The following is a 27,528-nucleotide window of genomic DNA, read 5'->3' as shown; positions in this document are numbered from 1 at the left end:
CCGAGTCACTTCCTTCAGAAGCGAGGCAAGAATCCTTCCTGGCATTCGGAAAACGAAGAGTGGAACAGGCGAGCAAGTGTGCGTCATATGAGAGGCCCCGCCTTACATTTTCCGCCACATATTGGGGAAATTGGTCCGTACGCAAATCATTGTGGGGATTTGAAGGACGCGAAGTCTACCCATGTGCAGCCTCGAAATTACCCCCAAACCAAGGACGCGGCCTCGGTGGAATTCCAAGTATGCTGGAGATTGGAACAGTCCTTCGGCGGCACTCGATGACGTAGTATCCTTGAAATATTGGCTTGGAAGCCAGTTTCCTCGAGATTGAGAAACGGCCATAGTCTTTCAGTAGTTGTTTTGAGTCTCTTGTAGTCTTTCAGTAGTTGTTTTGAGTCTCTTGTAGTCTTTCAGTAGTTGTTTTGAGTCTCTTGTAGTCTTTCAGTAGTTGTTTTGAGTCTCTTGTAGTCTTTCAGTAGTTGTTTTGAGTCTCTTGTAGTCTTTCAGTAGTTGTTTTGAGATCTCTTGTAGTCTTTCAGTAGTTGTTTTGAGTTTCTTGTAGTCTTTCAGTAGTTGTTTTGAGATCTCTTGTAGTCTTTCAGTAGTTGTTTTGAGTTTCTTGTAGTCTTTCAGTAGTTGTTTTGAGATCTCTTGTGGTCTTTCAGTAGTTGTTTTGAGTCTCTTGTAGTCTTTCAGTAGTTGTTCTGAGTCTCTTGTGGTCTTTCAGTAGTTGTTTTGAGTCTCTTTGTGGTCTTTCAGTAGTTGTTTGAGTCTCTTGTAGTCTTTCAGTAGTTGTTTTGAGTCTCTTGTAGTCTTTCAGTAGTTGTTTTGAGATCTCTTGTAGTCTTTCAGTAGTTGTTTTGAGTTTCTTGTAGTCTTTCAGTAGTTGTTTTGAGATCTCTTGTAGTCTTTCAGTAGTTGTTTTGAGTTTCTTGTAGTCTTTCAGTAGTTGTTTTGAGATCTCTTGTGGTCTTTCAGTAGTTGTTTTGAGTCTCTTGTAGTCTTTCAGTAGTTGTTCTGAGTCTCTTGTGGTCTTTCAGTAGTTGTTTTGAGTCTCTTTGTGGTCTTTCAGTAGTTGTTTGAGTCTCTTGTAGTCTTTCAGTAGTTGTTTTGAGTCTCTTGTAGTCTTTCAGTAGTTGTTTTGAGTCTTGTTGTGGTCTTTTACGTCATTTCCTGGTTGGTACATGTCTGTTTAAATGGCATGTGTTAGCTAAAGGCCATGAGCATGTGCAGTAATCCATCCCTGTTCCTTATTCTTTTCTACGTCGCAAGACAAACAGAAACGCAGGCAGGGTGAGCCGGAAAAGTGAAAGTGCTTTGCTGTTAATTCCTATCTGCCCTCGTCTTAATAAGCGTTCATAATGTTGCTATGCAGATCATTACACGGTGCACATGCTCCTCACGTGGCCTTTGAAATGTGACCAAATTGATTCTCTGTACTCCTACTTTATTCATAAAATAGCTCCCTGGCCTTTGATTTCACTTGCTGCACTGATAATGGATCTTGTTGTGGCTTCACTTGAACAAAGATAAGAACCCTGAAAACCACTGAAAGGCTGCTATCCACTAAATGTCTGAATCATACAGAAATGTTTCTATTACACTATGCTAGGCTGTACCCGAATATTCAAATATCCGAATATTCGTTAGTTGGAGTACTATTCGGGTTTCAATTCCGTTATTTGTTTTTTTCCCCGTTTTTTTTTTTCAAATTGAATTGATTGAAATCTCCAATATCAACGTAAGAGCTTGTTCGGGGGGTGCCAACACTTAACCATAAACGTTATCGTTTACTTTCTCCGTCTTTATATGTAGATATTAATTTTCTCCGTTAATCTCGTCACGTTGTTTCCATAGCAACAACAACTTCCTGTCAACAGCGCTACAGTAAAAGCATGTCCATAAATAGGAAGCCAAGCCAAATTACACTTAAGACACAACTGCAACTAAAGTAACAAACACAATGCGATATCCTTTTCAATTTCCAAGAACACAAATTGGGTTAATAACTATAAAACAACAATACTGTAGAATAACAAAAATGAATGCCGTGAATACACCAAAATACACGTGTTGAAGCGGTTCGCTGCTGATTACTACGCCCCCCACCCCCGCGCGGGCTGAATATTCGCTGCTGATTACTACCGACTATCCAGAGCCCGATGTGGTCCATTTAAGGACGTCGATCCACAAGCATCTTAGCTTATATGATTTATCAGTTGAATGTAAAATAGACGAAAGCCTGATACACATCACAGCTACAGATTACGGTAAAAAAAACTGTTCATCTGCCGTTAAACAACAAATCTGTGACGTGATTACCGATTTATCTGTTTTTGCTTACACACAAGACTCAACTCAAAATCCCAGAGGGAAATTAACACAACCAAACACACACTACTTAATATACAAACAAAATGGCTCCAATGGATGTGTTTACATGTGTGTTTTACTCCCTTAGTTGATGGTAAAAACAGCATGCAGCTTGAAAACACACTCCTAATGAGCTGAATCAATGAATGACGGTGAATCTGAAACACTGATATTATTCAGGACTCGCTCATTAGGGTCCTTTATTCTGAGATACTTGAGATATTGCTGGCCTGCCGAGCTGTGAAAGGAACAGCTCTTTTCTTCATCCAGGCCTTGGCTAAACCATTTACTCCAGCTTGTTTACTACGTTCTGCGTCAGCCAATCGGCTTGCTGCTCCATCACCGTGATAGATATTTAGATAAATAAGTCAATTGCAAGATAACAACAGTCGAATGTTTATCGAGGCACTTAACAGAGCTCAGGTGTTTAGCAGTCGTATTGCCTGTAGTGTGTTGGAGTTTGAATCTTTACGGTTTTTGCACTTATTGTAAGTCTCTTTGGACAAAAGCATCAGCTAAATGATGTGTAGTGTAATATTTGCTATGAAAGTGGAATGTGTTCAAATGCAATTAAGTTTGTGTTTTGACCTTATAGCAGTATACTGTTTACTGGACCCGTTACGAGTGGGTGAGTTAGGGAAAAAGGCAAACTTTTATTTTGAAGGCCCGATTTTCTGACGCTGTGCATGCAGTCTGCGTTGGACTGGAGGTACCGACCATAAACGGTTTTGAAAACTTCCGTCACATAATGTTTATATTCTCAATAAAACATCTTTGCTGATGTTTTTTCGAGTCTTCTGGCCAATCAGAATCAAGATTGTTGCCGGAAGTCCCCACGGAGAATAACTCTGCGGTAGAACTCTTCTTTATACATCCATGGGTACAACTTCAGATCAAAATGAACACATAATGAAATATGACCCCCGGTTTGATGATTGACAGGTCACAGAACAATGGGAGCTATCTACCCTTACCCACAATTTAAAGTAAGTCAAACAGACTATCTCCTCTTTACTCTTCTCTCTGTGTGGAGCAGCAAGTTCAGCTTCAGAACAAAGGGAAAAACAAACAATGGCATAAAATATTATTAATATGTCCGGTAGTAATAGATTTATCTATTTTCTTCTCAGAGTGTACCAGAATGTGTAGTTTATATGCTAGTATTTCTAAAAATGCATGTGCGTGTTTTTATGAATAGATTTGAGTGCTTCAAAATTTCGAGCCGCGATTGATTGAGAAAAGAAAAAGTGGGTCCCGAGGCCTGACCAGTCGAGAACCGCTGCTGTAGATCACATGAGCATGACGTTTCTTTCCCATTTAGATTTACCAGCTGGAACACACACACACACACACACACACACACACACACACACACACACACACACACACACACACACACACACACACACACACACACACACACACACACACACACACACACACACACACACACACACACACACACACACACACACACACACACACACACACACACACACACACACACACACACACACACACACACACACACACACACACACACACACACACACACACTAATAACATGCAGATGGTGTTGTGTTCACCATATGACCTGCTGACCTTCACTATAACAGCACGAGAAGCAGAAGACACTGCTGTCAGAAACATTATGTCTTCATGTGGGCTTAGACCAACAATTGTGACTGTGCTGACAAACAGACTCAATATTGGGAAAATTGTTTCTGTAGTATTGTAGTAGTGTGTTGTAAATAGGTATTATATTGATCAAATACTAATAGTAATCGCTAGTAAACGCTTCATCCATTCACAAATCTGTAAAATTGAGTTTCTCCACAAGGAATTACGTAAAAGCACCCCTTTAAAATCTTGTGAGATTTGTACTGATACGTTTCATGGAAATAAGTAATTAAGCATGATAGAAGCCTAAAAAATGACTTTTCGACGAAAGAGATCTTAATCGACTGAGAAAAAGGAACAATTTGTGGACTAAGCGACTAGGAGCGGGCCAAACTTCTATTTATTTTTGTGTTTTTCTTTGTATTTAGCCACAAATAAGACTGCATATATCCAGAAAATTAAAAAAGAAAGACATAGGAAATGTGACAGGAGAGTTAAACAAACCCAGGCTTATACAATAGACTTCCCTTCTTACAAAAACAATACCAACAATGTTAAAACTAAGCCACTCAATACAAATAAAATAAATGACAAAAGGTACACTTAATGAGCCAAAAGAAATGAACCAATCAGTAGACAGCTATCCAATCCAATCAAAGAACTGTATGAAATCAATGCAGGAAAAAACTGGAAGAAACAATATGCACGTCAAGAAAACATTTGAATGAAATGTGATGACAAGTTCCCTAAAACTGTCAAAAGGACTTCAAGGGAAAAAATATTGTAATAAAAAACCTTATTTACATTCAGCCACTTTATAATGTAATCCCTAATAACAATAAAACAATGAGACTTAAATGATTAAATAGTGTTAAGTAGTTTTAAACAGCGTACTGTACAGTATCTGTTTATGTAATTGATTTCAAGGATAATGGCGTACGGTCACATGTCTTCCCTCAGCGGCCTCTCAGTAATTCCAGACTGAGCTTCCTCCTCTGTGTCCAAACACTTTCCTCTGCAGTGACTGCTACTTAAAACAACACGCTAACAAACGTGTGTGTGTGTGTGTGTGTGTGTGTGTGTGTGTGTGTGTGTGTGTGTGTGTGTGTGTGTGTGTGTGTGTGAGCACAGCATCGACATCAGGTTTGTCTTGGAAACTAAATCTTAGCAACTGGCTTGTCGTTGTGCTGATTCGTCGGTTTTATACTTGACCTTCCCTCAGCTCACATTAACGATCAAAAATACACAACTTAAATAACCCTGACATTTCAAATTAAGTGAAATCTCAACACGACAACCAACCTCACACATCTACTGTATAACATCATTTGACGCATATCTTTGTAAATATAGAAAAGCAAGAACAGGAGATATTAAAATTGTGGGAAAATAAAGTGCATTATTGTTAGTGATAGTATTTTTATTATATATTTGTTACTATTATTCTTCAGTCAGTTGCTGTAGTCTTATCACCTGTTATATTCAGAGTACAAGCATAACCTCATACATAATACATTTCAATAATTGTTGAAGGAGTATTTACTTAAGGAGCGCTTGTTTGATTATCTGACTGTAGTCAACAGTTGTTAAAAAAACAAGGGCTGGGCGATGTGAATTTTTATTTCAGTGTCAATATTTCTAACTATTGATATGATTTACTCAATGACATTTTGATAAATAAACACTTTGTTGATATAGCAACTGAATTCCACCTTGTGAGATTAAGAGAGTGGCTTCGTTTACGTCTTCTCAAATGGAGCACATAATAGTCTGGGATTACTTTACTGTAATGCAGCGTTTAAAGCTAGACCTCAGTGAAGCCAGCACCAGGTTTTTATACCCAGCCTAATGTTGGCAACGCTTCAACAAATGAATACAAGTTTATCTTATCTCATTTTTTTTTAAACGATACATCTGGATAGAGAGTTGCCAAGTTAGCAAACATTGAATTCCCCAAAATGATCATTAGGAAAGTAAACATGATATAAAAAGGTAAACAACTAACACAGCTATTGTAAAGAACGCGGGGCAGAGAGCACAAAGACCTCGAGTGTTTCTCAATGTCGAGGATGCTTGCTTGGTAGCACATGTCTTCCGAGCATCTTGCTTCAGAAGCTGGGCAAGAATCCTTCCTGGCATTCGGAAAACGAAGAGTGGAACAGACGAGCAGGTGTGCGTAATATGAGAGGCCCCGCCTTACATTTTCCGCCACACATTTGGGAAAATTGGTCCGTGCGCAAAGCATTGTGGGGATTTTAAGACCGCGGAGTCTACACATGTGCAGCCTCGAAATTTTTCGCTACGAAGTACGCCGGGCTCGGTAGAATTCCAAGTATGCTGGACATTGGAACAGTCCTTCGGCGGCACTCGATGACGTAGTATGCTTGAAATAGTGGCTCTGGAGCAGCTTTACTCGACATTGAGAAACACCCCTAGATTTTGATTACCTTGCTTTAAAGAGGCCCTATTCCCTTCCCTGTAGAGTGTGTTCTATAGGTTTGAGTGCATGTAAATGGTCTGCCAAGTCTAAAATCCCTAATTTCCCTCCAGAGTGAGTTTCTCCCCCGCCTGAAACGCCTCCATTGGACTCCTTTGTTTACATCCAGATCACAATGACATCACTACGTAACACTTGCACTCCTATTGGCTAGCGCTCCAACACATTGTACGTGATAGGCTAAGGGGCGGGACATATCTGAGCGGTTGACCAATCACAACAGAGCTGGCCAGCTAATCAATCAGAGCAGACTGGGCTCTGGTTTCAGACAGAGGGTGAAAAGAGGTGATGCAGCACAGGCAGTATGAGAACAACAAAGAGCTTTTTGAACATTAGAGCATTGAGACATGTCCCAGGAGAGACAAAAAGTACAAATATGAACCTGAAAATTATCATTATAAGCCCCTTTACATTAAATACAAAAATACAATATGTTGTTGAAAGCCTTCCCTGGTTTAAATACTATGGATCATGCAGTGAAATAATATAGGGTTTCTACGCTGACAGCATTTACAGGGCAATCCTTATTTCTATATAGCTTGACATGCCTATAAGGGCAGGCACAGAAACCATGCTACCCTTAGTCACAGAGCAAACATTAGCACAGGACGGCATGTACAATTGTATGAAATAAAGAGAAGTCATGACGACCTGCTCAATGAGGAGAGGCTGCTGGACTCAGGATGTGCATACCACGCATTGTGTGCCAATAATTTAATTTAACTTCAAGTCAGCTGAAATACTGAGTTGCTTTCTCCGGACAACAACTTGCACAAGGATGATCATTATCAGCACGGATGAAACCACTTAGCACACAGCAAACACTATTCATACACACACCCATGCTCATGAAAACACAGCATGCACAAACGCACTCAAACACACACACCTCCTCCAAGAGTGACGAAGCATTTAGTTCACTGACTGCGGTTAACACAGCTCTCCTCACTAGTTAAGATGCTTCGGAGGCCTCACTGCGTTCACACAAAAGATCTGAGGTGTTCCTTTTTTTAAATAAACCGAGCGAGTTTGTCCACATGCCTGAGTGTGACGGCTACACACACACACATACACACACAGACACACACACAGCAGCAAAGTCTATCTTACCCGTTTGACAGAGTCTCTTCATCTTCTGACATTTTCATCTGGCAGAAGTGTGTGTGTGTGTGTGTGTGTGTGTGTGAGAGAGAACAAGAGAGACAGAAAGGTGAAGCCTGAGGGTGTTTCAGCAATGCAGTGTGATGATGGTCTACGTCTTTTTTCTGTAGCAGCAGCAGCAACAAGAGCAGAAACAGAAGGGCAGTCGGGGGGGAGAGAGAGAGAGAGAGAGAGAGAGAGAGAGAGAGAGAGAGAGGAGGAGGAGGAAGAAGGACACAGCAGCAGACCTTAATAAGATTGGGATGACTATCACACATGAGGGCAGACCGGGCGGGCAGACCACACACACACACACACACACACACACACACACACACACACACACACACACACACACACACACACACACACACACACACACACACACACACACACACACACACACACACACACACACACACACACACACACACACACACACACACACACACACACACACACACACACACACACACACACACACACACACACACACACACACACACACACACACACACTCTCATTGGTTAGTGCAGAGTCACGGTGAGGCTAACATGGCCCTGGGTTAAAAAAAAAAAAAAAATTAAATATGTAAATCAAGAATAAAATAAAAATTAGGGACCGATCGAATTAAAAGAAGAAATAAGTTCACATGTTTCATTTATTGTAACCAAAAATGTAGAAACTGTCACAAAACACAATGTCCATGTCTTTCTGTGATTTTTTATTTCTTGTTGTTTATATTTTTTATGTCTTAAATGTCTGAAAATTCTGAAATGGACAGTTTTCAAATCAGTAAATATACAATTTTAGAAGATGATTTTATTTATTTATCATTGTTTATATTTTTATATATTATTATTTATTTATTTATTTTATTTTTGAAGAAATCTTAAATGAAGAAATAAATCACAAAAAAAATAAAATAAAAATCCGGGCTTTCAAATAACTAATAATTCTGTATTCTGATTCGTTGATAATGAACTCCTGACTGTAGACTGTGTGCAGCTGTAGGTGAGAGAGGGACAGAAACAGATGGAGGTGCGTAGCGCTCGCTGCAGAGGAAGAGGAAGAGCACTGCAGCGACGAAGAGTCCAGAAATAGAACAGAAAACATATCATGGGGTTTGTTTACTTTACAATGAATTGCCCTCCCATTAGATGTGAAGCGATTAAAGCATTTTCAACATGACAAAACAATACGTTACCCTGTGTTTAGCTTACAGGAGATGCATCGTGGTCATTTTTATGTCAAAACTTGTATTTTAGGGTCCTTCTTCAATTTGTTTACATGCTTTAATGTTCAGAAGACACATTATTTGTCTCATACTGTGTGTCTGAAGTTCTCCCTCTGGCTGACACGTTTTAGCGCCTGTCTCTTTAAGGGGGTCGTACACATGCAATGCTTTTCTGCAGAATCACCTCACATCTGTCAGGTGCATAAAAACGCTGCATGTAAAACGTCCGCTGGGAGCAAACAGTGACGCTCGTACTTTTCAAGGGCGTCACGGCAGGATTATATTACCAAGTGACCATATTTGATATTAAAGAAATCATGCTCTGCTGTTCTTTTACTTCTCATGAGAATGTTTTTTGTTGACTGCATTAGTGCCACCTCAAACACTGATTCTCCCAATGAATCGTTTCATTGTTTGCTCGACAAAAATGTCAAGAGTATTTAAAATGCCTTTAACTATAGTCTAAAACTCAAGAATGCCCCGGTCACATGAGGCGAGAGAGCTGCAGAGCATTCTCATATCTGATGAGCTAAAAAAAGAGGATGTTTGGGGGGGGGGGGGGGGGGGGGGTTTGGTTATTAAATTACGTTAATGATTGATTGATTTTTGTATTCATTTATTTATCTGATTATTTCCTCTTGAAATGTTGTGTTTGAATGATCTTGTTGAACTTCAGACAACTCTCTTGACATTTGAATCTAAAACATTAAATATTTTCTTGATTCACACACACACACACACACACACACACACACACACACACACACACACACACACACACACACACACACACACACACACACACACACACACACACACACACACACACACACACACACACACACACACACACACACACACACACACACACACACACACACACACACACACACACACACACACACACACACACACACACACACACACACACACACACACACACACAATAACATAGGGATGGTGTTGTGTTCACCATATGACCTGCTGAGCTTCACTATAACAGCACGAGAAGCAGAAGACACTGCTGTCAGAAACATTATGTTATCTTTATTGACAGTAGTACAAAGAACAAAACAAAAAAAACACCCCTCCCTCCCCGCCTGAAACGCCTCCATTGAATTCCTTTCTTTACTTATGTAACATAGGTAACAGTAACGCTTCTATTGGCTAGTGCTCCAATACATTGTAGGTGATAGTCTAAGGGGCAAGCGGGACATCTCTACACGGTTGACCAATCAGAGCAGACTGGGCTCAGAAACGGTGAAGGAAGTAGTGACCTGTCAATCATAAGGTGGACGGCCATACTTATATCACTCTAAATGGGAACATAATTTAAAAATAATTTACGATTAGGAACATAGACTTATGTTTACAATATTTACCAAGTTGATATATCAAGAGGGAAGTCCTGTTCTCATAGACTTGTTTACAATGCAATAAATATTGGAACAAGGACAAGGCACTTTGGTTTCACTTTGAAAATGTGTGTGTTGGCTTTTCTGGAAGATTAACATGCAGAAGAAACTCTGAATACATCTGTCGATAGAAGCTGAAGCCAGGAAACAGCCGTGGTTGAATAAGTACATTTATTCAAGTACTGTACTTAAGTGCTATTTTAACTTGAGTATTTCAATTTTAATCCAAACTCGACTACTCCATAACTCTGGATTCAGAGGCAAATATTGTACTTTTCACTCCACTACATGTATTTAACATTCACATTTACTCGTGAAGGATGTATGACTGTACTGCTTATCTAAATCTAGAAAGAAAATACAACATTAAAATGCTTGTATGTATTTGTTAGTGGTAAAACCGGACTGTCAAATATGATTTAATGACCAATAAAAGGAAAAGAGCCGTCCAGCATACTGAATAGATTTACTTTTGATACTTTAACTGCTTCATCTGTACTTCTTATTAAGTTACATTTTGAGTTTAAGGCTTTCCTTTGTTATCGAGTATTTTAAAATCATAGTGTTTTTGCTTTTACTGATCACCGTTAATCTTAACTCAGGATATAACGAGCAAATTAGTGAATGACTAATTCCCAAAATGTCAATCTATTTCTCAGCTCGAACACTTAAAACACCGATATGAAACTTGGGTTGGTTCAGCCTTTGTAATTGCGTGATGGTCCATATTATCTACCTCCCACAGACCTAGCTATTCTCCGCCTCAGGCTAACAATAATTCCTGTACGTGCCTCGACAGAGAAAGTATGATTAAACTATCGAATGAGAAACAAACTCACATTCATTCAGCCATAACTTAACGGAGAGAAATGAGGTTCTCTCCATCTGTTACACAGCGCAGGCAAGCTGATTTCCTGACGGCCTTTTTACTAAATGCTATATTAAAGAGGCCTTATTGTGCTTTTAGGGGTTTTCCCTTTCCTGTAGTGTCTTATATTGGTTTTAGTGCATGTAAATGGTCTGCAAAGGCAAAACTGTGTTCCCTCCAGAGGAAGTTTCTCTCCCACGCCATTGGACTCCTTTGTTAACTTCTGTAACATAGTGACATCACTATACAGTCACATTTCTATCGGCTAGCGCTCCAACACATTGTACATTATAGGCTAAGGGGCGGGACATCTCTAAGCGGTTGATCAATCACAACAGAGCCGGTCAGCTAACCAATCAGAGCAGACTGGGCTCTGGTTTCAGACAGAGGGTGAAAAGAGGTGCTGCAGCACTACATACTGATATACACCTGAACATCAGCAGGAGAGGACTCTTTAAAGTAGAGACACTACATACTGATATACACCTGAACATCAGCAGGAGAGGACTCTTTAAAGTAGAGACACTACATACTGATATACACCTGGACATCAGCAGGAGAGGACTCTTTAAAGTAGAGACACTACATACTGATATACACCTGAACATCAGCAGGAGAGGACTCTTTAAAGTAGAGACACTACATACTGATATACACCTGAACATCAGCAGGAGAGGACTCTTTAAAGTAGAGACACTACATACTGATATACACCTGAACATCAGCAGGAGAGGACTCTTTAAAGTAGAGACACTACATACTGACACCTGAACATCAGCAGGTGAGGACTCTTTAAACTAGAGACACTACATACTGATATACACCTGAGCATCAGCAGGAGAGGACTCTTTAAAGTAGAGACACTACATACTGATATACACCTGAACATCAGCAGGAGAGGACTCTTTAAAGTAGAGACACTACATACTGATATACACCTGAACATCAGCAGGAGAGGACTCTTTAAAGTAGAGACACTACATATGGATATACACCTGAACATCAGCAGGAGAGGACTCTTTAAAGTAGAGACACTACATACTGATATACACTTGAACATCAGCAGGAGAGGACTCTTTAAAGTAGAGACACTACATATGGATATACACCTGAACATCAGCAGGAGAGGACTCTTTAAAGTAGAGACACTACATACTGATATACACCTGAACATCAGCAGGAGAGGACTCTTTAAAGTAGAGACACTATATACTGATATACACCTGAACATCAGCAGGAGAGGACTCTTTAAAGTAGAGACACTACATACTGATATACACCTGAACATCAGCAGGAGAGGACTCTTTAAAGTAGAGACACTATATACTGATATACACCTGAACATCAGCAGGAGAGGACTCTTTAAAGTAGAGACACTACATACTGATATACACCTGAACATCAGCAGGAGAGGACTCTTTAAAGTAGAGACACTACATACTGATATACACCTGAACATCAGCAGGAGAGGACTCTTTAAAGTAGAGACACTACATACTGATATACACCTGAACCTCAGCAGGAGAGGACTCTTTAAAGTAGAGACACTACATACTGATATACACCTGAACATCAGCAGGAGAGGACTCTTTAAAGTAGAGACATTATATACTGATATACACCTGAACATCAGCAGGAGAGGACTCTTTAAAGTAGAGACACTACATACTGATATACACCTGAACATCAGCACGAGAGGACTCTTTAAAGTAGAGACACTACATACTGATATACACCTGAACATCAGCAGGAGAGGACTCTTTAAAGTAGAGACACTACACACTGATACACACCTGAACATCAGCAGGAGAGGACTCTTTAAAGTAGAGACACTACATACTGATATACACCTGAACATGAGCAGGAGAGGACTCTTTAAAGTAGAGACACTACATACTGATATACACCTGAACATCAGCAGGAGAGGACTCTTTAAAGTAGAGACACTACATACTGATATGAACCTGAAAATAGTCCAGCATTCAAAAGCTATGTGAAGTAAAATCAGTGGTGGAAAGTCACTAAGAAAATGGCATTGTACATTTAGCTAAACACACTTTTTAGAGGTACTAAACGCAAGTATTTCCATTTCATGCTACCTTTTCTTCTGCTCCAAAATATTGGGAATATTCTACTTCTACATATTTACCTGTAAAATACGCTGCAATGTTACAGATGATACTACCTAACAGTACATAGGGTAACTTACGTTTTCTCCATCCAACAAACAACATTACGGTATATTTAAGCTTAAACATCGTAATGCATCTCTATCAACGATCCAATAACACGTAATAAAAGACTGTGGCTAATGTCAAGATAAAGTGGCTCCATCTCCCACAGGATAGTAAATACGGTAAATGAACAAGAAGTGTAAACATACATTATTTGTTGTTCCAAAAGGCAGCACAAAAGCAGGTTTTTTTATGTGATCTAAACCAAAGTTTGTCTCTATCATCGCTCAGAGTTCAGTGAACGAGTCTTACCCATTTGATGCATTTGTTGACTGCAGGTCATCCTTATTGTCCGGCAGCTGTAACCTGAAACAGAGGAACAGAATCCAGGCCGTTCAGAGACAGAAGGGAAATCTCAGCGGAGGAAAAAACAGCTGAAAGGCCGACTATTGTTGGGAGGAACCTGATCGTGAGAGCCAAAGAAACCAAACACTGATCCACGAGGACACTCCCAGGATATGTACTGCTCTGTTATGACGTTTTGAGGACATTTGTGCAAAGAAGCTACGTGACAGTTTTGGGTGGAAAATCGCTTTGAATTAGGAACAGATCTTGGGCTCTAATAGGAAGTTTTCCAGATATTGTCGACACATTAACTTTTAAAAATGACGATAAACTTTGACGGTAACCCAAAATATGTTATGTCAACATAAGAAGTTAAGAAGAAATGTGCACATTGTAATATATAACAATATTTAATATATTGTTATGCAGAGAACATATTTTTTATCCTGGGGGAAAATAATAGATGCATTTTCGATCAGATAAAAAATACAAAGATAAAATTAAATATAATATTTGTAAAAATAAGACTCACGCAGCGTCCACACGGCAGCGTGCGTTGAAGCTTGCCGGTGGGCGTGTCTAAAGCTTGACCAACAACCAATCACACAAGCACGCGGTTTGATTGGCTAGAGCTTTTACTGGCATATGATTTGATTGGCTGACGCTTCCGTCGAAGCTTCAAAAGTTGAACTTTTCTCAGCTTTTGAAGCGAGCAACGTGGTGTTTCTCAATGTCGAGGACGCTTCCTTGGTAGCACATGTCTTCCGAATCACTTCCTTCAGAAGCGAGGCAAGAATCCTTCCTACAGTAGCCTTGGAAAACGAAGAATGGAGGAACAGGCTATCAGGTGTGCAGGAGTGCTTCATATGCGAGGCCCCGCCTTAAATCGAGCGCGATTTCCGCCAAAGATTTGGAAATCGGTCCGTGCGCAAAGCATTGTGGGGATTTTAAGACCGCGGAGTCTACACATGTGCAGCCTCGAAATTTCTCGCTACGAAGTACGCCGGCCTCGGTAGAACTCCAAGTATGCTGGACATTGGAACAGTCCTTTGGTGGCACTCAATGACGTAGTATGCTTGAAATAGTGGCTCTGGAGCAGCTCTACTCGACATTGAGAAACACCCACGGAGGCAAAGCGAAGCGACGGAACCACAATGCAGTTCGGCAAAGCGTGACGTCACCCCATTCAAAGTGAGCCGTGTGGACGGGCCGTTAAAGGTGCAATAATTAGATCAAATAAAATAGATAGGAACTTTATAGTAAACGTGCACAATAATAAATAAAATGTGTGTATTAAAATATAGTGCGGGTATTATTACAAATATTAATTATAAAAAACAGATGATTGCTTAAAGTCTACAGTGTAAGTACAAATCTATTAATAATAAGTGTTATTCGTATACAGTATTGGTGGTATAGCACAGTTTAAGAGTGGCTTTTTTTATATAATCAACGTTATTCTTTTCATTCAAAGACACCCACCTGAAGTCTGTGATGATGGGATCCAACTCTGGAGTGTTTATGACCGACAACCTGGAAACAAATTATTCAAAGATTCAAAGGTTTTATAGTATGCTCAAAGCTACAGTGTAGAAATGGCAATGAATCAATTATCAAGACATTTGTCAACATTTTTTTGCCTACAATCGATCCCAGTTTCTCAATTTCTCAAACAAAAATCATTGAAACTCTTCTGAGCTGAGCTTTTTATATATATATATAATAAAATACAAAATTAGTAGTGCAAAAAGTCTATATACATGTAAATAGAAAGTACAAATCAAAGTCAGTCTGTGTATGACAGCATTTCTGAAGGAGCTAACATGCTAACAGACGTAGCATCACAGTGTCATTAAACAGGGTTTGCTGCTGACTGTTTCTAAGAATACACGAGAATGTGCAGAATGTGGACGTACCGGCTCGGGGAGTCCGGGCCGTCTGGGATGTCCTGATCGTCATCCCTGTGAAGAGGTCAGAGGTCGAGTTAGAAAACATCTCATTACGGTGTGAAGATGAGAAGACTGGAGATCTGGGGAGGACTCCAGAGTTTGGTACGTCACCTATTATGCAAAATCCACTTTTTCACGTCTTTCCTACATCAACATGTGTCCCCTCTTCTTCATGTCTCTTCTACATCAACATGTGTCCCCTCTTCTTCACGTCTTTCCTACATCAACATGTGTCCCCTCTTCTTCATGTCTCTTCTACATCAACATGTGTCCCCTCTTCTTCATGTCTCTTCTACATCAACATGTGTCCCCTCTTCTTCATGTCTCTTCTACATTAACATGTGTCCCCTCTTCTCCATGTCTCTTCTACATCAACATGTGTCCCCTCTTCTTCATGTCTCTTCTACATCAATATGTGTCCCCTCTTCTTCGTGTCTCTTCTACATCACCATGTGTCCCCTCTTCTTCATGTCTCTTCTACATCAACATGTGTCCCCTCTTCTTCATGTCTCTTCTACATCAACATGTGTCCCCTCTTCTCCATGTCTCTTCTACATCAACATGTCCCCCCTTCTTCATGTCTCTCCTACATCAACATGTGTCCCCTCTTCTTCATGTCTCTTCTACATCAACATGTGTCCCCCCTTCTTCATGTCTCTTCTACATCAACATGTGTCCCCTCTTCTTCATGTCTCTTCTTCATTAACATGTGTCCCCTCTTCTTCATGTCTCTTCTACATCAACATGTGTCCCCTCTTCTTCATGTCTCTTCTACATCAACATGTGTCCCCTCTTCTTCGTGTCTCTTCTACATCACCATGTGTCCCCTCTTCTTCATGTCTCTTCTACATCAACATGTGTCCCCTCTTCTTCATGTCTCTTCTACATCAACATGTGTCCCCTCTTCTTCGTGTCTCTTCTACATCACCATGTGTCCCCTCTTCTTCATGTCTCTTCTACATCAACATGTGTCCCCTCTTCTTCATGTCTCTTCTACATCAACATGTGTCCCCTCTTCATCATGTCTCTTCTACATCAACATGTGTCCCCTCTTCTTCATGTCTCCTCTACATCAACATGTGTCCCCTCTTCTCCATGTCTCTTCTACATCAACATTTGTCCCCTCTTCTCCATGTCTCTTCTACATCAACATGTGTCCCCTCTTCTTCATGTCTCTTTTACATCAACATGTGTCCCCTCTTCTTCATGTCTCTCCTACATCAACATGTGTCCCCTCTTCTTCATGTCTCTTCTACATCAACATGTGTCCCCTCTTCTCCATGTCTCTTCTACATCAACATGTGTCCCCAGTTCTTCATGTCTCTTCTACATCAACATGTGTCCCCTCTTCTTCATGTCTCTTCTACATCAACATGTGTCCCCTCTTCTCCATGTCTCTTCTACATCAACATGTGTCCCCAGTTCTTCATGTCTCTTCTACATCAACACGTGTCCCCTCTTCTCCATGTCTCTTCTACATTAACATGTGTCCCCTCTTCTTCATGTCTCTTCTTCATCAGCATGTGTCCCCTCTTCCTCATGTCTCTTCTACATCAACATGTGTCCCCTCTTCTCCATGTCTCTTCTACATCAACATATGTCCCCTCTTCTTCATGTCTCTTCTACATCAACATGTGTCCCCTCTTCCTCATGTCTCTTCTACATCAACATGTGTCCCCTCTTCCTCATGTCTCTTCTACATCAACATGTGTCCCCTCTTCCTCATGTCTCTTCTACATCAACATGTGTCCCCTCTTCCTCATGTCTCTTCTACATCAACATGTGTCCCCTCTTCCTCATGTCTCTTCTACATCAACATGTGTCCCCTCTTCCTCATGTCTCTTCTACATCAACATGTGTCCCCTCTTCCTCATGTCTCTTCTACATCAACATGTGTCCCCTCTGTGGAAAGAGACTCTGAAAGTTTCAGGAACAAAGATTCTCTCTCTTTTTGATCCATTTCTATAAAAACCTGTCTGAAAATGAGCTGATCAGATTTTGGGCACTTTATGATGTCATAACGATGTGTTGGCTTGTGTAACCATTAGCCAATCAGCAACCAAGGTTACCCCCCCCCCCCCCCTTATCACCTGAATCTCCTCCTAGAGCACCATAGGCGCTTTCACACCAAGTACTTTTCCCAGTAACTTTTATTTCCTGGAACTAGCTAGTAAATCACGTTCACACCGGAATAAGTCCCTGAGGAAGCCGCTGTCGTCACCTATTCTTCTTCTGCTTTGGGTTTACTGGCAGGCCGCAAACAACTTCACGGCGTATACTGCCACCGGAAGTCCCCGGCCGGAAGTCCCCGGAGTTGGGGACTGGCTTCAGTAGAAGCTGCTGGGACTCCCAGCAGCTTCTACTGAAGCCTTCCGAGTAAATCGCAAGAACGCCGACACCTCCTCATCTCCACCGCTCCCATGTTTTATTTTGTGTTGCCATAAATTATTCCCTCTCCGTTGGTGCGCGGGGCTAATGCTAATGCTAATAATGCTAATGCGAGCAAATAAAATGGCATCTTCACAACATTTTTCACAGTTTTACGGGGCGTGGTTTGCAATTCGCCCAGCCAATCAGAAATTGGAACCTTTTTCTCCCCAGGAAAGTAGCAACTCTCCAGCAGGGATTAAAAAGGGGTGGAAAGGTTCGCATAAAAAAGTTCTAGTTCCAGATCTTTTTGGTGTGAACCCAAAATCCCAGGAACTATCGAAACTATTCCTGGGAAAAGTACTTGGTGTGAAAGCGCCTATTGAGTTCTTTGAAACCAAATCTCTCTCAGAGGGGCGTGGGGAGAGGCTCCTTATTTACATCTAAAGTAACAGACAGAGAATCAGCACCAACCCTTTGCTGGAAACATACTACGAATGATCCTTGAAATGCTAGTCAGAAAGTAGGAAAAGCTCATGTGGAATCAACAAGGCCACTCATATTGACGAGTTACTAACAAGGAAACACTTTTTAGCAGTAAGTTAAGAATACATTGATTAAAGATGTTCGTATTTCGTGCTGTATCTTGTATTGTTAAAGGTCACATGTCATGGCCAATTCCACTGATCATAATTCCATTGTTGAGGTATACTAAAATAGAAAAATACTGTGCAATTTTCCAAACTCACATTGGGTTCGCATACAGCATCTCTGTAAAGTATGTGTATTCAGCAGTATTCACTTTCTCCACTAAACGGCTCGCTGCAGCTCCAACGAGGCGTTTTGGGGAGGTATTTTCTGTTTTAGAGTTTTACTCGCTACAGGGTGTACTTTGAGGGTTTTGACTCTGCAGACCGTTTACATGCAGAAAAATCTTCATAACTCACAAGGGGACGGGGAATAACCGGAAAAGCATGACATGGGACCTTTAATATGTAAAAAAAGATGTATGCATGGAGCTTCAGACATAAGTTTAATCAAGTCACTGTGAAGCTCCTGATACAGCATTCATGTCTTAAAGTAGGCTGATGTTCAGGTGTATATCAGTATGTCTCTACTTTAAAGAGTCCTCTCCTGCTGATGTTCAGGTGTATATCAGTATGTAGTGTCTCTACTTTAAAGAGTCCTCTCCTGCTGATGTTCAGGTGTATATCAGTATGTAGTGTCTCTACTTTAAAGAGTCCTCTCCTGCTGATGTTCAGGTGTATATCAGTATGTAGTGTCTCTACTTTAAAGAGTCCTCTCCTGCTGATGTTCAGGTGTATATCAGTATGTAGTGTCTCTACTTTAAAGAGTCCTCTCCTGCTGATGTTCAGGTGTATCAGTATGTAGTGCTGCAGCACCTCTTTTCACCCTTTGTCTGAAACCAGAGCCTAGTCTGCTCTGATTGGTTAGCTGGCCGGCTCTGTTGTGATTGGTCAACCGCTTAGAGATGTCCCGCCCCTTAGCCTATCACGTACAATGTGTTTGAGCGCTAGCCAATGGAAGCGTGAGTGTTACATATTGATGTCATTATGTTCCACAAACTGGAGGTAACTTAGCCTCTGCAGACCATTAACATGCACAAAAACCTATATAAACACACTACAGGAAAAGGAAACCCCCCCCCCCCCCCAAAAGCATGATAAGTCCCCTTCGACATTTCCATTTCAACATCATCTTTTTTATTATACGTTTAAAGTTGGATAATGAGTTTCTAAGAAAGTGTGATTATAATCTCCAGACAGGTACCAACAGGGCCAGGACTTGTTTACATTTGTCTGTGAAGCTTTCTTCACACACTTTCATAAGCTTAAAGTTAAATGAGTGTTTCCATACTTCTTGTGGCCTCTCATCACAGGGTGCATGTGAAGTTTGAGACAGACAACTGCATGATGTCCTACAGAGATCAATATGGAAGCCCTGAAAGCCAAGACAAAACATGTTTTTACCTGGCAATCTATCGTCTAAGTCTGATCAAAATGGCTCTCTCTCTCTCTCCGTCGTTTATGACTCAAAAACATGTATAGAAATGGTTTTGTAAGGATTTTCTATCAATGTTTCTTTAAAAAGATTCTGCCAGAAAACCTGTTGCAAGGATCAAGTCACTTAGAAACATTATCCTGTCAAATATAGAGACAAGAAAACAACTTAAAAACGATCACAAGTACTCCAAATAAATCTATACAGTATTAAGAATACAAAACAAATAATAGAAAAGTCAAAAAGGTTAATCAGGTGTAGCTTAATGTCATTATTTTTCTATTCAAGTAATCACTTGATGACCGATTTAATCAATTTTGATGACCACTTAATGTCCTGTTAATCCCCTCATTAACATATGATACATATAGCTTTCTCCCACTTTACTCATAGTAGTTTGCAGTCTTTATGCAACAGAGAAAGGACAAAATAACAACAAAAACCCTAAAGATATTTCAGTCGCTGATGCAGCACTAAAGGAAAAGCCTGCTTGACCACATCAGGAGTGAAATGTAGTCCAACAGGCTGCAGACTGACTTCATGAAGCAGCAACACATCATAGAAACTATGGTAAATATCTACAGTAGATTCTCTGCTCACTCACAGTGGTCACTTTTATGGATTTATTAGTTTCCTGTCAAATATAATGTATTTTCGGAATACAAGCTTTTATACTGTGAGATAAAAAAAAAAAAAAAACACACATTCAGATTTTTTTACAGAAGCCATAACAGCACAGGACTTGTTTTAAAGATCATTTGTTGTGCTCCTTGAATTTCCTGTCAAATATTATATATTTTGTTCAGAATAAAAGCTTTTATTAGTGAGGAAATACAAAGAAGTACGTTTTTTTTTTTACAGTAGCGAGGACAAACCCTCAAAGGCATGTCGTGCATTTCTTGCAGTGAGGTATTTTGAGAATCACCCAGCCTTACTTTCTGACAGCAGCATACAGTCACACGGCAATTAATTGTGTGTCATTTCAAAGAGGATCTACGAACATGTTGTGTTCCTCAAATGAGCTCAGTGTGATGAAAAGATAACGTGTTTCTTATATAAAAAAAAAAGGGTGATTAAAATCTCCCCGACAGACAGGGGCCAGCCAGGATTTTGCACATTTTTTTTTTTGAACCAACTTTCCGACTTTTTTTACTCACTTTTTTATGTCTTTTTTCTTGGCGCTCCGTCTCCAGTTGGTGATAAAACTCATCCCCCGGCTGTGAGGCAGAAAGTATCCCGGCAGAGGCTTCACACAGCGTGCAGAGCAGAGAGGAGCACCGTGTTGTGTCTTCCTCCTTCCTGACGGAGAAAGGTGTGTGAGAGGCTGTCATCACCATTATGATCACTCTCTATTCAAATGCATGGAGAGGGAGCTGTAAGGCTGCCGGGTCCTAAAGCCCGCTGGGTGTTAACAATGTTATTTTAATTAACAGTGTTTTAAAAAATACAAATAAATATATATATATATTATATAGAGTCTTTGAGTATACACTCTTTGTTTTAAAACGTTATTTTAATTACAATTAAATACAGAATATAAAGAAAGTTAATATAAATAAATTATATAAATTAATATAGTCTATGGTAACAAACTGTGAATTAAAATAAATAAAAGCTAAAATATAAATACATATTATATAGAGTCTTGCTTTTAAAATGTTATTTTTATTTAAATAAACATTCATAATAAATAAATAAATAAAGCAAGTGAATGTAAATAAAGTCCAAAATGAAATAAAAACGCATTAAAACCTTTATTTCAATTAAAATAAACATACCTAATAAAAGGGTTTATATATATCAAAAGTTTTATATAATCTATGGATCTTTCAATAAACATCTACATAGATAAATACATAGCAGCATAATTATACGTTTTTCAACACAAGCATCGAAATATAGTTAAAGTAGCGACAGTAAAAGTAGTCATTGTGCAGATTGGTCCATTTCAGAATAATATAAATAGAATAGAATATGGAGGGATGAACCCTCTTTAATGGTCTCACATGCAGAGCACACACAGTGACATGTGTCCTCTGCTTTTAACCCATCCTAGTACCAGGAGTCTAGTACTAGGAGCCACAAGTGGGCAGCTATTGTACAGCGCCCGGGGAGCAATGGGAGTGAGGGGGGAAGGGGGGTGTCCGGTGCCTTGCTCAAGGGCACCAGGACAGGGCCCAGGAGGTGAACTGGGAACTCTCCAAGTAGCAGTCCACACTCCATATTCAGGTCTGTTCGGGGACTTGAACCGGCGACCCTACGGCTCACAGTCCAAACCCGTACTGACTGAGCCACTGCCGGACATGATGGTTTTATAATGATAGATCATTACATGTCACTTGTTAGACGCTTTTATCCAAAGCAACTTACATACTCAGTACTGTGGGCAACACAGGAGCAATTTAGGGTGAAGTGTCTCAGGGACACAACGACATGCTGACTGCAGTGGGGTTTGAACACGCCCCCTCATGAAAGTGTTCTCAAAGCTGGTAAAGGAGCAGCTAGTTTGAATGACTTTGTATACTGCAGGGTAGCTTGTGAATTTACTCCAGGTGGAACTAAAGTCTGATTTAACACTTGATTAGATTTCACATCCTTCATCCAGATCTGTGAAGTAACTAAAGGTATTAAATACATGTAGTGGAGTAGAAGTACACCATGTACCTCTGAACTGAAGTGCAGTAGAAGAACACAGTAGAATACAATGAAAATACTCACTCAAGTATCTAAAAATGTTACTTTAGTAAAGTACTTGGTTACTTCCTACCTTACTAAGTGAAAGGTAGAGTAACTTGTTTTGACCAAACTAATTATTTGCATGCAGTATTTAAATAAATGCAGTATGACTACTTTTACACGAGTAAACGATCCTAAACATCTTTCACCTCTCAAACAGTAAAACAACGAGACCCCAGTAAGAACAAACAAAGTGCAAAACTACACGTTTAATATTTATTCTTCAATTAAATGCATTACATATTCTGTCCAATCCTCCAAATAATGATTTTTTTTATTACACGTTAGAAAATACAAAATAAAATACAGTTATAGCTCGAGTTTTTAAAAAGCCTATATGAGTAAGCCTATAAGTGGTTCTTGATTTTGTAAAAGGAGTCTGTACAAATGTAAGGTGGCCGTTAAATGTGACTGTGAAGAAGAGACTCCTCGTCTATTTACAACTACAACAAGAGACAAACAGGAAGTGCATGACAAGAGGAAGCGGTGACGATGCTCATTCTGGCTGAAAAGAGACACGCTAAGTCAGAAAGGGAAGACGTTTTGTTCACTGTTTGGTCAAAACAAATAAAAATAAACGCCTCCTGCTCTTCAACCGAGCCTTCACTCATTAAAAAAAACATTTGCACTAGTGAACATTTATTTTCTGGTAGGAAAACACAAAATGACTGTCCAAAAAACTGTTGTGTGTGATAACAGACGAGTGGATTTACCACCAGTGCCTTAAATCCCCACGGACCCTGAAGTACACAAACTCCATCAAAACACAAAGACAACTTTCAGTGATTGTGTGCAAGATTTTGAACATGCATGTAGCCTTTTGGAGAGGAAGTGTATATACATGCTGTCAGGAGAAGCACCAACTAAAGTGGCACACATTGAAATGGAGATTGACTATGTGAGGAAGCTTTTAATAAGATTTCTTTAATTAAAAACCCGGCATCCATTCACGCTACAGAAGTGTCCAACGGTGGATTAATCCTAAAATACTAATATGACTTCATTTGATATAGGAGTAAACCGAACAGGTACAGATGAGTTTACACATTCATTTATGATCAACCGCTTTGACTATTTTAACTTTGAAATGCCCAAACTCACTAGTTTAACAGCCACGTTTTACAAAAAAAAGTATTTGGTATTAAACTCAATTTCTATCCCTCACGTATTGCTTGTGCGATCCCTCATAGTGTGCGCTGTCATTTAATGCTAATATCTACTTATAAAATGTGATAATTGTAGTTATTATCTCTCAAAGAATTACAGTATACATTACAATATGTCAAGCTGAATGTGGTCGTTGTGGATTTGTTCAATTTAAGTAAAAATCTGCACATGCATTTCACATTTCAGAGGATTTACACAAGTAGAAATGTTTTTTTTTTTATAATCTCATAGGCTAATTCTACGGGAGTACAAATGTAACTCGTTTTAAATAAGACTTACATGTTGTTTCAGTATCTTCCCAGCTTTCTGTCCTGAATCTACACACAGCTTAATATTTCATTTCAGATACAAACCCCAAAAGGAAGGTAATTAATGGGGTTTTGGGGCTCTAATAAAAGAGGAAATTGTCAATATAAAGTGTTTTAATAAAGTGTAGCGAGTACTGTTAGTGACTTCTGGCAATTGAAATGTAGTTTTTGAGAGTATTAAATAAATTCCATTCTGGAGAGTTAATGTGGGCGTCTTGAAACCAACGGAGCATCGATCTCTAAATCTAATTCTTCAACAATCTTCAGAACAAACATTTCCATCGCCGTCCGAAACACGACGGAAAACACACACACACACACACACACACACACACACAGACAATACTGCGATGTGAACACAGTCTGTTCTCATGGGGTCTCAGTCCTGTACAGTCCCCACTTTGCTTTGGTGCTTTCTTTTTCTGGCTGTGCTGTGCCGTGCCGAGCCAGAGGAAGGAGGGGGGAGAGGAAGAGGAGGAAGAAGAAGAAGAAGAAGAGGGGAGTCCTTCAGGAGAGTTCAGACTTGCTGAGAGCGATGGCCAGCTCCAGGTCTTCTTGTTCCTGCTGAGTGAGACGGGCAAGTCGCTCCTTTTCCTCCCGCTCGCTCTCGCGCTTTGCCCACTCCATCATGTCTTCCTCCGTCGGATACTGATGCTGCTTCACCAACCAAGAACACACAGAGAGAGAGAGAGAGAGAGAGAGAGAGAGAGAGGGACACACACACACAGAGAGAAAGAGAGAGAACACACACACACACACACACACACACACACACACACACACACACACACACACACACACACACACACACACACACACACACACACACACACACACACACACACACACACACACACACACACACACACACACACACACACACACACACACACACACACACACACACACACACACACACACACACACACACACACACACACACACACACACACACGAGGGAAAGGAGACAGAAACAGACAAACAGTTAACAGATTCTCACTGATGACGGATAACCAACAACAGCACATGCTTTGTGAATGAATCCATAATGAAATATGAGATCATTGAGGGACCGGTGAATGCAGGGAGGTTGTCGGGTTTTGTCTATCACGGATTCAATGATTTGTTATTATTAATGTAAGTATAAAATCCAGTGTTGCACATTAACTGTAGTTGTAATCGGTAATGTAATCGTGTAGTTCTAATTATGTCACTGTGGATACAAGCCCAACTGATAGTGTATTTTAAAAGATAATATGCATTTATATACAAACATATCGCTCAATATGACTTCTTTCTTTCTGACTCACTTTCAATTAAATCCCTTGATTTGTTTATCAAATCAATGTTTATTTGTGTATTTTTGCTAATATATAATATATATAATTTATTCGTGTCTAATCTGTAGAGTAACCTGTTTTATATAAACACAACACACCATAGGAGAGGGAAAACCCCCCAAAAAGCGTAACAGGGTCTCATTAAGTTTGCATACAACTTATTTCTACTCTCTGCTACAACATGACTCAACGTTAAAATCCAAAAGTAGATTTCAGAGGAAGCAGGCAAATAATATAGACGGTAAATTGTCTGTTCTATAAATCCCTAATTTCTGTTTCAGCCCATCGCACCAAAACACAAAACAAACAAACAACAACAGTGAAATTCTCCTATATCATATATGACATGAAGACTCATCATTACACATGCTGTGGAGAGAAATGTGATAGTCGGAGTCTCCTGTGATGAATAACAGAGTCATGTGACCAAAAATGACATTTGTAGGTTCACAACGACAAAAAGGGGAAGGAGAACTTTAAAGAAAAACAGAAGTGTTGTTAAATCTGTTAATGGTTACAGAGCGGACATGCAAACAGGTTCATTATCCAGCTAGTTACACACGGTCTGTACACCAGGGGTGTCAAACTCAATTTCATCGCGGGACACATCAGCATTATGGTTGCACTCAAAGGGCCGGTTGTAACTTTAAGACTATATAAAATAATGTATTATATGACATTATTGCCTCTGCATTGGATCATTATCAGATAGGGTAATAACTTCAGAATTAACTTCGACTGAATGTAGAAGTTTAGGGCAAATAATTGCAAATTTCTTCAATGAGAATGTCACAAAATAATAAAAAAAGAAAAGCCAAATTCTGTAAAAAAAGTCAAAATCAAAAAAAAGAAGTGACATTTAAAAAAAAAGGAGGTGAAATTAAAAAAGAAACATTTAAAAAAAGTCAAATTCTGAGAAAAAAAGTCAAATTTGAGATGCATTATGGGACATGTAGTTTATGGGCAACGTGCTTCTGTAAATCATCATGTAACCGTATAATTCTTTGCAAGCTCTTTGCAGGGGCCACAGAAAATGAAGTCACGGGCCGGATTTGGCCCCCGGGCCTTGAGTTTGACACCCCTACACTATCAACACATGCAGATGAAGGGAGTTAGGAGCAAAAATGGCGTTTATTAGCGGCTAATTTTAACGCTTATGAGTCTGGTGTCGAGCAGAACATGCATGATGAGAACATTTAGGAACAGATTTAGTAGAGAACATGCATGTATTACTTGTAGGAGCTACAATCCACTGCAGCTTTTAGATATGAATGAAATCAGACATTAATAATAATTTAGCATTTCAGTTTTTTTTGTCATTCTCTACCTTCAGTTTCAGCCCATATAGTATAACTAAAGTATCAACTACATTTGATATAATTGCGTTTACCAAAAATATACAAAATCATGCCACTATATGGATTATTTTAAGCATCTTTCCTGCTTTTCATGTGGCCACTACAGTTTCATAACAAAGTAGGAGCTAATCAAATGTGTTTAAAATAAGTGTCTACCTTCCCTATAATCCAAATGTTGCTTAAAATAAAAGCAAAAACAACCAAAATAACATAAAAAGTAGGAAAGATTATAAAACTTAAAGCATGATTTGAAAATGTCAGCACTAAAGTTGCGTAAAATGAACTGAAAAGGCAAACAAAACATTGGTATGTCCTTCAGAAAGCTCAGGCATTTGCAGAGAGAGAGGTCATGGATGCACATAGAAGCCAGAGATGGTGCCCGTCAATCAACTCTTTATTCAAACTTTCTTTTTTGACAGAGGTGCAAAGACACAGAGAGAGAATACAGGCCGTCTGTAGAACTGAAAAATGAAGGATGAAGGGGCGGATGGATGAACTACAGAGCCAGAAAAGTCCCTAAAGATGGTATCTTTTTATTTTGTGCACACAGAATAAAGAGAATATTCACTTTAGGGACTTTAAGGGACTCCATCATGCACAGATGGATAAATACAT

At 39.7% G+C, this 27,528-nt stretch overlaps 3 protein-coding genes across 9 annotated transcripts in view; 1 reads left to right on the top strand and 2 right to left on the bottom strand.

Moving 5' to 3' along the window:
• Positions 1–21,330, bottom strand: part of ttc39a (tetratricopeptide repeat domain 39A) — a 53,149-nt gene extending 31,819 nt beyond the window's left edge. The window contains exons 1-4 of one of the 2 annotated variants that reach the window (XM_079689451.1): positions 21,162–21,330; positions 15,583–15,627; positions 15,149–15,199; positions 13,634–13,687 (exon numbers count right to left, since the gene is read on the bottom strand). In XM_079689451.1, the coding sequence (XP_079545577.1) occupies positions 13,634–13,687; positions 15,149–15,199; positions 15,583–15,627; positions 21,162–21,214 (203 nt within the window). In that variant the 5' untranslated portion in view covers positions 21,215–21,330. Of the gene's footprint in view, positions 1–7,597; positions 7,768–13,633; positions 13,688–15,148; positions 15,200–15,582; positions 15,628–21,161 lie in introns of those variants that run through there. The other variant, XM_079689452.1, reaches the window with a different exon arrangement.
• LOC307013683 (transmembrane protein 131-like) overlaps positions 1–27,528 on the top strand; it is a 179,921-nt gene that overhangs the window by 82,148 nt on the left and 70,245 nt on the right. The window lies entirely within an intron of this gene.
• The window catches only part of eps15 (epidermal growth factor receptor pathway substrate 15), a 58,842-nt gene continuing 54,256 nt past the window's right edge, over positions 22,943–27,528 (bottom strand). For 3 of the 6 annotated variants that reach the window (XM_079641063.1, XM_079641066.1, XM_079641065.1), the window contains exon 25: positions 22,943–24,872. In XM_079641063.1, coding sequence (XP_079497189.1) covers positions 24,723–24,872 — 150 coding nt within the window. In that variant the 3' untranslated portion in view covers positions 22,943–24,722. Of the gene's footprint in view, positions 24,873–26,421; positions 26,814–27,528 lie in introns of those variants that run through there. The other 3 variants (XM_079641064.1, XM_079641068.1, XM_079641067.1) reach the window with 2 other exon arrangements.

Source organism: Notothenia rossii (assembly GCF_949606895.1).
Source record: "Notothenia rossii genome assembly, chromosome: 1".
NCBI lineage: Eukaryota > Metazoa > Chordata > Actinopteri > Perciformes > Nototheniidae > Notothenia > Notothenia rossii.
This window is presented reverse-complemented; position numbering and strand designations above follow the sequence as displayed.